We start from the raw sequence: 12,139 nt of genomic DNA, 5'->3' as shown, positions 1-12,139 counted from the left end.
ACTAGTGCCCCGCCCTCGACCCAAGCATTATAAAATGGAGTAGACAAATTCAAGTGTTCTATAAAACTAAAAGTTAAAAAAGTAAGTCACCCACCGCCACCCTCCACCCCCAGCCTACCACACCAACAACTAGGTGCATTAAGCAAACATAATGCAAAATATGAATATATAAAACTACCAAGTTACAATCCTGGCAATTATTAGAAAACTAAATCAGACGACAGAAGAAGAGAACCACGCTCTAAAAAAAAGGACAAAACAAAACCCCCTCCCACATAAATTAAATAAGCTGCACAGCCTGTAAAAAGAGAAATTACATAGTGAATAACAAATAAGCCCCCCTCCCTGCCCCCGGAAAAGGTAATAAACAAAAAAGGGATAGAGAAGGAAAGAAGGGGTAAACCGGTGGGGCAGGGTGGGGGGGCAAAGCAAAATCGCTATCCATATGATTGGAATCTTACAGTCTATTTAAGAGAGTCCAAACATTCTTTAGCTTTCTCCAGTGATCCAAAGCTGTATATGGATCCTTCATGGCTGAAGCGCAGCGTTGCTGGGTAACACAAGGAATATTGGATATTTAGGTCTCTTAGGCACTTCTTCACCTCATCGAATGCCCTCCTCTTACAGACCACAGTTGGAGAAAAATCCTGGAATAACATAATTCTGGAACCCCAGGCATCATGGCCTGGGGATCCTTCCACAGGACTCTGCTTCTCTTTATAGCATTGGAGCCGGAACAGAACCAGGCGGGGGCACTGGTCCGGCCCGGGCCTGCATATAGCAACCCGGTGGGCCTACTCCACCTATATTTGGCTTGATCCGGACTCCAACTTTAATATTTCAGGGAGCCATTGCTCCAAAATAACGGCAAGCTGGCCTTCCTCTTCCCATTCGAGAAGGTCCAGCAACCGAATATTTTTTCGACGACCCCAATTATTGAGGTCCGGACTCGCTGCTTGAGAGCCCAGACCCGAGGCCGAGGCCCGTTGCTTCGTCCCTCCAACGCGTTGTTCGAGTTTTTCAATTTCTCGGTTGTGCTTCTGCAGCATGACCGAAAACGACTCCCACCTGGTCCTGGATTCTTCAATGAAGGCATCAATCCTCTCCTGCAGCTTGTTGATCCCGGAGATCAGACTCGCCGCTGCAGGTAAGTCCCCTGAGGGGGCTGTGGACGTCTCCGCTGCTACTGGAGGGGGTGGGGAGGGGTCCCTGCCTGTTGTGAACTTCGGGAATTTTTGCCCTGAGTCATTTTAAGAACAGCACCAAACTGTTCAAGTTTGATGCAAAATGACTAAGTGTGCTGGGCAAAAACTATTTTAAATGAATTAATAGATGTGGTGAAGGCAGGTGCCCCACTTTGCCCGAGTCTTCGGCAGAGCACTACAGACTCAGACTTGCTGGGTCACCGCCATCTTGAGTCCCTCCGAAATTATCTCTTAATCCAATACCAGTTGGCATTCAAAAGTATTAGAGTTAAAAGCTATGAAACACTTCAAGGCATCAGGTTATTTCTCATTGTATTAGGAGTGGATTTTCATTCCCATTTTCCACCTGATTGACATAAATTTATATCTCTTGCACTTCTAATTTAATCATAACCAATAATCCATAACAGGCTAAAGGCAATCAGCCTGGCACTATCTGGCACTCCACTATTTTTTTTAATGGAGTATTTTCATTAATGTTCATAAACATGTTACAAAAGTAAATAGTACTCCTGATAACATTGAAAAATTGTGCATCCTTACAGAAAGGGTGCAAATAAAATTAGACCTTTTAAAGACTAGCTACTTGGGGCTGGGCAAAGTATTTAATTTCACATGGCAGCTGAGACATCTCTCAAACTTTTTCTGATAAATAGTAAGCCATTATGTTTTACATATGTGCATGAACATCAATATATTGTTTATATCAAGGTCTAAAACATCTCAAATCTATGGGAATAAAATATATGAAGATTTGTTTCCTTCAGGGAATTTTTTTTTCTCATCTCATTCTGAAACGAATGACTTCCCATCTGAGATAATGCTCCCTGCCCTTGACCATCCAAGTAGGGTAACACCACCTCGCAACATCTGATCAGTAAAAGGAATTGGACGATGATTTCTGAGACTGATTAATATGAATGGCATTTTGTAAATTTGCACAGAAATTAACCTTTGAGATTACTGAGAACAATGGTGTAAAATTCAGAGCACGACAGGGACTATGGGTTCAGAAACATAATTCTTTGAAATCTACACCACAAGTAGATAAGGTGGTTGAGAAGGCATTTGGCAGCCTTGCCTTCATTACCCAGATCTTTGTGTATAGGTTTTGGGACTTCCTGTTGAAGTTGTACGGGATGTTTGAATTGCGTGCAGTTCAGGTTGCCCTGTTACAGGGAGGATACTGTTAAACTGGAGAGGGTTCAGAAAAGGTTTACCAGGATGTTGCCATGAACGGATTGTTTGAGTTATGAAAATAGGTTAAATAGGCTGGGACCTTTTTCACTGGGATGTGGGAGGTTGAGAGTGATCTTATAGATGTTTATAAAATCATGAGGGGCTTGGGGAAGGTGGATAGCAAAGGCCTTTTCCCTACCGTGAGGAAGCTTAAACCTGAGGCATATTGTTAAGGTGAGAGGAGAAAGATTTAAAAAGGACATGAGAGGCAAAGTTTTTTTACACAGAGAGTGGTTAGTGTGTGGGAAGCACCGCCAGTGAAATTTATGGATGAAGGTACAGTTACATCATTGAAAGGTCATTTGGGTCAGTACATGAATAGGAAAGGTTTGGAGGGTTCTGGGCCAAATGCAGGCAGGTGAGACTAGTTGGACTGAAGGGTCTGTTTCCATGCTCTATGAGTATTACTGTGGAACTTGGATTTGGAAATTCTGGGTAAGATCCCCATAGTATTCTGTCACAGCTTTTAGATCATGAAAGCATTCCTACTAAGCTAGCTACAGTGGTCCAAACCCCACTGTCAAAGAAGTTGAATTTTCCAAAAGCCAGGCATTGTTCTCTCTGCATGTTATTCATTATTTACACTGCCTGTGTACTAAGTTAAAAATCACACAACACCAGGTTATAGTCCAACAGGTTTATGTGGAAGCACTAGCTTTTGGAGCGCTGCTCCTTCATCAGGTGGTTGTGAAAGGTTACAAAAGCTAGTACTTCCAAATAAAGCTGGTGTTGTGTGATTTTTAACTTTGTACACCCCAGTCCAACACCGGCATCTCCAAGTCATGTCTATGTACTGTCAGCATGACGATTATGAGATGAATGACGAGACTGCCTGCCTTGTCCTTCAGCTGTAGTACGATTCCATGCTTGTAAAGAGATGCAAAAGAACTGCCCTTGATGGTGTCCCTTCACTTTGAGGCATGTGTCAGGGTGGCCCTTTGTCTGGCCCCCATTGGAGGGCTCACTACATGAGAGTTCAGCCCCTTACCATCAGGGACCTGAACCGAAGAGTATTGCATGAAGCAGTCCTGCGCAACAGCAGCTTCAGCAGGTTCATTGCCGCCCAGGTTGCATGTCATTTTAGCAGCCTTGAGGAATCCTTCGACCACATTTATATAAATTGTGATGGGCAACAGATGCTGTTTTGTTTGTTCTTTTTTAAAGGAAGCATTGTTAAGCTTTCAGCTGTCCTTCAGCCCCATGCTCCCAAGTTTTGGGACTCTGGTGTGGAGTGGGGCAGCCAGATCAGGGTCTGCTGCTAAACCACTAACAGCTCCAGGGAATGGGCTGTGCAATAGGTTGTTGCACCTGACTGCCTCCCTGCCTCTGATCTGTACTTAAGTCCATACCTGGTGTCTTTGGAGAGGGAGCTTGCATTCTCTTCCAATATGCTTCAACACTGCCACAGTGGGTGGATACCACAGCTGCTGGGGTGTATAAATAGCCTCCCTGCAACTGATATTAGAATTTGAACGGCTAAGCTTCTTTTATGATTCAATTTTTTTAAATTACAATACCACTTAAAGGCTGACTGCCCTAATTTTATTTAGCTTGTTTGTTTAAAATGGAAGAAACAAACATTGGTTTCAGCACTCAACCCAAACCACAAACTGAGAGTGTTTGCTTTGACAAATGACAATTGCACTGGACCAAACTTTAACAAACAAACACAATTACATTGAGATACACTCTCCACTATTTAAACACAGAGGTTCATCAAGTTAAAATAACAATGAATATACATTGATGGACAGCTAGAGATCCTTTGATCCAGCACAGTCAGTCACACACTATTGGGATACTTGAATAACACTACAGACATTTTCAAACCTTTTTTATCTACTGGGAAAGGTAGAAGAGACACTCAAGTCAATCTGGAAAAATGATATTTGATACTTTTTGCTCAAGCATTTAGTTAATTAAAACTAGTCCAGGGGAATACACCTGCCCTAAATTTCCAGAAACATCCCTTACCATTTGTAAAACAGTTATATGACCCTGAACAGAAGTAGGTCCAACATGTCATCTGAAGGGTCTAAGGAAGTCACTGTCCACTGTACTATCCAGCTCCTATTCCTCAGCTGCCCTATTCTCTTGGAAGTGAACACCTCTTGACATTTAGTTCCTTCCTAATCTACTTTACTGAAACAAAATCAACTGGAAAACATTCTATTATTTCCTTCAGTATCTTACAAACTTCAATCTGATCACTCCAAGTCTGCACTTACCCAAAGTGTAAAATGCCAACCTATCTTAATAACTAGGTTGCTGTATACATCAGGTTTTTCTATTGACCAACATCCTACAGATTTTCCAAGGTCTCAAGATCACTCACCATGTGTGGAGATCAAATCTAGACACCGTATTATAACTGAGATCTAGGCGAGGTCTGGTTACTCTTGGACAAAGCAGTATACATAGTCTTAAAAAGAAAATGTCAGATCAAAATACCCAACACCACAGTATGATGTAGGTCACATATCATTAGACAGCTATTAGAACAACTTCTTTCTTAAGCCATTTTTTGTACTTTTCCCTGAAGGCTATTTGAATATCCTAGCCACATGCAAAATCCAATACACATCAACTTAAACATCATTTTCCATGCATCAACCTGGTCTCTCATGGCAAAATGATTACAGTGCACAATGAGGCCATTCAGCCCATTGTGTCTTCACCAGTTCTCTGAATATTTGACTTAGTGCCAATCTCCCGGCTTATCCCATGACCCTGCACATTACTTAAACAGGAACAATCACTCAATGCCTTCTTGAATGTCCCTAATGACCTGCTTCGACCACACTTCCAGCCAGTCTATTCAAAACCCAACCCAATTGTTCGAGTGATGAAAGAGTTTTCTCATCTTGCTTCTTTCACAAAACCATACCGTTTGGTTTTGGATCCTTTACTACTGGGAACAGTTTCTCCCAATCTACTCCGTCCAGGTCCTTCATGATTTTGAAAATTATCTTCAAACTTCCCCTTAGACCACTCACCATGGAATACAGTCACAACTTCTTCAAACTATTCTGATCACCAAAATTACATTGAGATCACTTGATCAATAACCAATCTCATTGATCTTAGCATCATCTGAAAAACTGCAAATGATGTCCCCAACATCAAATGAACAATAAAGACAAAGTACAGTGGATGCTGGAAATCTGAAATAAACACAGAGAATGTTGAAGAAACTCAGCAGGTCTGGCTGGAAGCATCTGAATGCGCTCATTATCAAATTCCTCTTACAAATGTTTTGAAAGCAATGTTCTTGATTTAGAGACGAAACAGAATCAACATTCCGAGTCTAGTCTGACTGTTCTTCAGACATTTCTGAAGAAGCGTAATACCGAACTCGAAATGTTAACTCTGCTTTTCTCTCTCGAAATCAAGAACATTTCTTTCAAAACAGTAGCAAGAGGAATTTGATAATGAGTACATTCAGTATTCATGCTCCTTCACGATTCAATAATTTTCAGGTTTGAGCCCCTGTTTGTTCCATTGCACAGATTATTGACTTTGTTATCCATTATGTTATTGTGCAGCAAAAAAAAAGCCTTTTAACAATTCTTAAACAACCTCAGCAATTAAGGTTGCTGTTAATTTCTGCCTGATACGTCGCTGTATAAATCATTCTGTTGAAAATGTGAGGCTATTGAGATTTAGAAATGAATCAACATGAAATAGGAAATAAAACTGTTCGGTTTTATCTCTTTGTCAAAACAAAGATTAGAATAATTTATCTCAATATTTCATTTCTACCTTTAAGGTAAAAGTTGGCTTTGTCTGGCTTTTGGACCCTGATATGATTCTTCTTCAGAATCTTCTCAGTCCTGATGAATTGTCATATCAGATTCAAAGTGCTCACTCTGTTTTTCTCTCTACAGATGTTGCCAGACCTACTGAGTTTCTCCAGTACTTGCTACTTTTGTTTCAGATTCCCAGCATGCATATTATTATCTTTCTTAGAAGATGATGAATAGGAATATTCAGGATTGGATATAGAGGAAATGAGCTATCTATAACAGGTACCAAGGGAGCGACACAACAGATGAGTATAGGAAGTACGGGGGGGGGGGGGGGGGGGAGCTCAAGAAAGCAATTCGGAGAGCAAAGAGGGGGTATGAGAAAATGCTGGCAGGCAAGATTAGGGAGAATCCCAAAGTGCTCAACAAGTATATCAAGTGTAAGAAAATACAAAGAAAAGAGTGTGATTTATTAGGGACCAAAAGGGGGAATCCACGTTTGAAGCCATCTATTTTTACTTGGGGGAAGGAAGATGCAAGTATAGAATTCAGGACGATTAACTGCAACGTTCTTCAGCAGATTGATACAAGAAACACGGAGGTATTGGAGGTTTTGGTAGATTTAAAAGTGGTAAAATCCCCAGGTCCGGATCAGTTGTATCCTAGATTGTTGTGGGAGATGAGAGGAAATTACAGGGGTTCTGACCCAATTTTTAAAAATTGACTCTGGTCACAGGGGATGAGTGAATGTAGTTCCATTTTACAAGAAGGATGGTAGAAATAGAACAGAGAATTATAGACCAGTGAGTCTAACATCAATGATAGGAAAACTATTGGAGAAAATAGTGGAAGAGAAAATTGATTTCCATTTAGAATGTCAAGGATTGATCAGGGACAGTCAGCATGGCTTTGGCAAAGGGACGTCATGCCTAACAAATCTAGTCGACTTTTTCAAGGAGGTGATGAAGTGTTTGTATGAAGGTAGAGCAGTTGATGTGAATTATGTGGGAAACTGATGAAAAAGGTAAAAGCTCATGGGATCCAGGGTAACTTGTTAAGTTGGATCCAAAATTGGCTTTGTGGCAGGAGACTGAGGGCACCGGTTGAAGGCTGTTTGTGTGACTGGAGCCCAGTGTGCAGTGGTGTAGCACATGGATCAGTGCTGGGTCCTTGTTTTTCATGATATTCATAAATAATGTAAATGAGAATGTCGGGAGCGGGGGAATGATGAGTACGTTTGTGGATAACACAAAGATTGGCTGGGTGGTTGACAGTGAGAAGGAAGGTGTTTGGTTACATGAGGACATAATGGATTTTTCGCTTGGGCATATCAGTAGCAGATGGAATATAATCCCAATTAATGTGATGTAATTTGAAAGAAGGAACAACAGAAGCTTAGAGAAACACAGGGACGTTGGGGTACTTGCCCACAGATCACTGAAGATGGCAGGACAGGTTGGTTAAAAAGGCTTACGAGACACTTGCCTTTATCAAACGTGGCATAGATTATAAGAGCAAGGAGGTCATACTGGATCTGTGCAGAGCTTTGGTTAAGCCACACCTCGACTAGTCTGTGCACTTCTGGTCACCACATCACAGGAAGGATGTGATTGCTCAGGAGGACATGCAGAGAATGTTACCTGGGATGGAGCATTTCAGCTATGAAGAGATGCTGAATAGAAACAGAAAAAGATAGGAGCAAGATAGGTCATTCAATCCCTCGAGCCTGCTCCTCCATTCAATATGATCATGGCTGGTCATCAAGCTCAATACCCTCATTCTGCTCTCCTGTCATATCCCTTAATTTCTTTAGCCACAAGAACTGTATCTACCTCCTTCTTAAAAACACAATGTTTTGGCCTCACCCACTTTCTGTGATAATGAATTCCACTCACTCACCACTCTCTGGGTAAAGGAATTTCTCATCTTAGTCCTAAATGGTTGATCCCTTATCCTTAAACTATGACATCTGACTCTGGACTACCTCACGTTTGGGAATATCCTCCTGCATCTAACCTGCTTAGTCCTGTTAGAATTTTATAGGTTTCTGTCAGATGCTCTCTCATTCTTCTGAACTGCAGGGAATACAAGCCTAACCGACTCGATCTCTCCTCATATGTCAGTCCTGTCATCCTTCGCTGTGCTCCCTCTGGAGCAAAAACGTCCTTCCTCAGATAAGGAGACCAAAAATGCACACAAACTTTCAGGTGTGACCTCACCAATCCCTTGTATAATTGGAGCAAGATATTCTTATCCCTGTACTTGAATCCTCTTGTGATGAAGGCCAGCATATAGTTGGCAGCATAGTGGTGCAGTGGTTAGCACTGCTGCTTCTTAGAGTCAGGGACCCAGGATCAATTCCAGCCTTGGGCGACTGCTTGTGTGGAGTTTTCACATTCTCCCTGTGTCTGCGTGGATTTGCTCTGGGTGCTCTGGTTTCCTCCCATCGTCCAAAGATGTGCAGGTTAGGTGAACTGGCCATGCCAAATTGCCCGTAGTGTTCAGGATGTGTAGGCTACTTGGTTTAGCCATGGGAAATGCAGGGGTAATGGATACGGTAAGTGGGTGGGTCTGGATGGGATGCTCTTTGGAGGAGCGGTGTGGAGCTGAATGGCCTGCTGAATGATAAAGTTTGAGCATTCTCCTCTCCCAATTTACAGCCATTGAAACTCAGATTATTTTCATTGGAGCAGAGAAAGTTGAGGGGTGACCTGATAGAAGTGTATACGATTATGAGGAGCATGGACAAAGTGAATAGAAAGAAGGTGTTAGCCAAAGGGTCAATAACAAGGGAGCATAATTTTGAAGTGAAAGGCAAGAGATTTAGAGGGAATTTCAGGAAAAACGTTTTTACCCAGAGGGTACTGAGAATCTGGAATACACTGCCTGGAATGGTAGCTGAGGCGGGAAACCTCACAACCTTTAAAAAGTACTTGGTTGAACACTTGAAATGTTATTACATTCAAGGTTATGGGCTTAGTACAGCAAAGTGAGAATAGTGCAGGTCATAGTTTATTTTTTGAGAAAAAGACTCAATTGCCCAAAGGGTTTCTTCTGTGCTGTCTATGATGCAAAAAGGACTCGAATGCAGGAGTGAAGATCAACAAATGAATTAACTGAACTGCTTGCTGTATCTGCATGTTAACTTACAGAGACTTGACCAAGGATACCCAACTCTCTTTGGCATTCAACACCTCCTAGTCTCTCACACTATTTAAGATGTTCTGTATTGCTGTGTTTCCCACCAAAGTGAATAACCTTACATTTACGCACATGGTTTTCCATCTGCCAAATTTTCCCCCAATTACTTAGCTTCTCCAAGCATCCACCGCACAATCACACTTCCATCTAGTTTTGTGCCAGCTGCAGATATGGAAATATCACATTTAATCCCCCTATCCAAATTATTAATACATATTGTAAATAGTTGGGGCCCAAGCACTGATCATTGAGGATCTGGTCACTAGACAAACTGACTGCCAATGAAAATGACCCATTTAATCCCACTTTGTTTTCTGTCCACTGACTAGCCACCATTCTCCGTGCTCTAATTTATTTTCTGATCTCTAAAGCTGGCATACAAAGATATACATTGAAACAAATCAAATAATTCACTAAAGCCCTTGACCAGAAAAAAAATGCCATAAACTCAACAAATATTTAATCATATGAAAACTATTTTTTCTATATGAAAACTCTATGAAAATTATTTTTGAGGTAACGACAAACAACTCAGAGTAGGTAGGATATGACAGGGAGCCTAATGCTTATGGTGAAAAATCACAGGCCACCAAGAATAGGCAGGTTTCAGTCAGCATTGTGACTAGGAAAAGAGGCCTCTTGGTTGTGGGAAAATAGCCAAAAGGCAACAGTAACCATTTCATCAGCACTTCTGCGGATACCTTCAGTGTACCTTCAGCAGTAAAACACAAATATTTTGGGAATGAAATTAAATTTGTTTTCAAGCCTTATCCATACTTACAGTGTTCTTAATCCTATCAAGCCAATGAGGTGAAAGCAGAATTAATTGTATTGTTGCACTTGCCTCTGTTCTGGACAGTTTTCCAAAGGTTCCAAATATTTCAAGTAGCAACCGAGAAGGTTCAGCCGTTTTATTCTAAAGAAATCATAAAACTCATCAGAGTCCTCATATTTGATATATATGAAGTACAAGAACAATTTGACTTGTAAAATATTTCCATCAAATCAGCCTCAGCATTCAACCTTGCAACTTTATAACTCCTGCACTGTCTCTTCTTAAATTTCCAATTTTTACAAAATACAGCTCATTTTCTATCCTTGGCTTTGAACAAACTATTTCATTATGTCTCCACTATCTTTGCTCAGGTAACTCTTTGGATAATTTTTCATCAACATCTTGATTACAGTTCCTTTGCCTGTATTCCATCAACATTGTGAGCTACCCTTCATGACTACAATTTATAAAGTGTAATTGGCATAGCCTAAATAACCAATGTTCTCATCGTCTCAAACCCAATTTCTAAAATCATTCACGGATACCAAGACTATTGTTGTCATTCTCTCTTTTCCTGGGGTTGTTCTTGATTACCTGAGTATTGTTGATTATGGCTGAAAAACTCATGCTATCAAAGTGGAATAGGTCCCAAGAGCTAACTAATCTGGAAATTAGGAACAAAGAAAATAGGAGCAGAAGTAGATCATTCTGCCCTGCAAGACTTCTCTACCATTTAATATGATCATGGCAGACCATTCAGTTTATTACACCTTTCCCATTTTCTTGCCTTATTCTTTGATCCTTTTAACACGAAGAATTATATATAACTCCTTCATGAAAATGTTCAATGGTTTGGTCTCACTCGTATTCTATGGTAAAGAATTCCACAGACCACTCTCTGGGAGACAATATTTCTCTTCATCTCAATTCTAAATGGCCTACCCTGTAGCCTTAGACTGTCACCCCCAGTCCTGGTCATAGCCATCCTTCCTGAGTTTACCCTGTCTAGTTCCTGTTAGAATTTTATAGGTTTCTGTGAGATCCTCATCAATATTCTAAACTCCAAGGAATATAGGCCTAGGTTTTTCTTCATATATCAGACCGGTCATCCCAAGAATCAGTTTGGTAAACCTTTATTGCACTCCCTCCATCTGGTATGGGAAGCAAGATCAAATTGGCAACATTATCAGGCAGTGCACGAGCTTATCGTTCCTTCATAACTGATAATGTTTCTGGAGTTTGTACACAGTTAGTAAAACATGGAAATCAGGAAGTTGCTGTCAGTGATTCTAAGCTTCTCTTTAGGGTACATTGTTGAAATTCCATTATACTGTAAATAAGTAGAAAATCATTGAAATTATGAAAATTTATTCTGAGAAAGTGTGACCAGGTAAAGAAAGAGTTAAGTTTTGAGTTTGTCAAACAAAAGGTTCAACTCGCATGACTTGGATCAGATAAGAACTTGCAGTAAATAATGAGGTGTTGGAGGCAAGGGTAGTGGGTTAACAAGGTGCAAAAGCATTCATTATGTCAAGCCATTTAACAAAATGAAGAAGAATTCAGTGTGTGAAGTCAGTTAACAAGTCTTCTTCATCTTGTTAAATGGCTTGACAAAATGAATGCTTTTTTACCTTAAGTCACTACCCTTGCCTCCAGCACCTCATTGTTTACTGCAAGTTTTATTTGATCTAAGTTATGCTAGTTGAACCTTTTGTTTCATAAAACTCAAAACTTAATTCTTTCCCTGCCTTCTTATATCTTATACACTTTCTCATTCCCTCCTTTTATCATTTCATGATAACCAATAGCATTATTGGTTTTCATAAGACTCTGACAGCCAGTATTTAAGCAAGTTATTGATGCTCAGCATACAATAATTATAACAAAAAAAACTAGTCTGTTACAGTAGATAGAACTTGAAGAATCCTCCCTTGTTGAAAATAATTCACCAGTAAAGTTCATAAATCCACGGT

At 40.5% G+C, this 12,139-nt stretch overlaps 1 protein-coding gene across 15 annotated transcripts in view; it reads right to left on the bottom strand.

Moving 5' to 3' along the window:
• Nucleotides 1-12,139, bottom strand: part of greb1 (growth regulating estrogen receptor binding 1) — a 314,458-nt gene that overhangs the window by 288,637 nt on the left and 13,682 nt on the right. For 9 of the 15 annotated variants that reach the window (XR_011955202.1, XM_072561932.1, XM_072561940.1 and 6 more), the window contains exon 2: nt 10,173-10,307. The exons of 5 other annotated variants lie outside the window; for them this stretch is intronic. Coding sequence is in view for 1 of the 10 variants with exons in the window: in XM_072561932.1 (XP_072418033.1) it covers nt 10,173-10,307 (135 nt within the window). In the remaining 9 variants the exon portion in view is untranslated. The remainder of the gene's footprint in view (nt 1-10,172; nt 10,308-12,139) is intronic. One more of the 15 variants, XM_072561934.1, reaches the window with a different exon arrangement.

The sequence above is a fragment of the Chiloscyllium punctatum genome, chromosome 3 (assembly GCF_047496795.1).
Source record: "Chiloscyllium punctatum isolate Juve2018m chromosome 3, sChiPun1.3, whole genome shotgun sequence".
Classification (NCBI taxonomy): Eukaryota; Metazoa; Chordata; class Chondrichthyes; order Orectolobiformes; family Hemiscylliidae; genus Chiloscyllium; species Chiloscyllium punctatum.
This window is presented reverse-complemented; position numbering and strand designations above follow the sequence as displayed.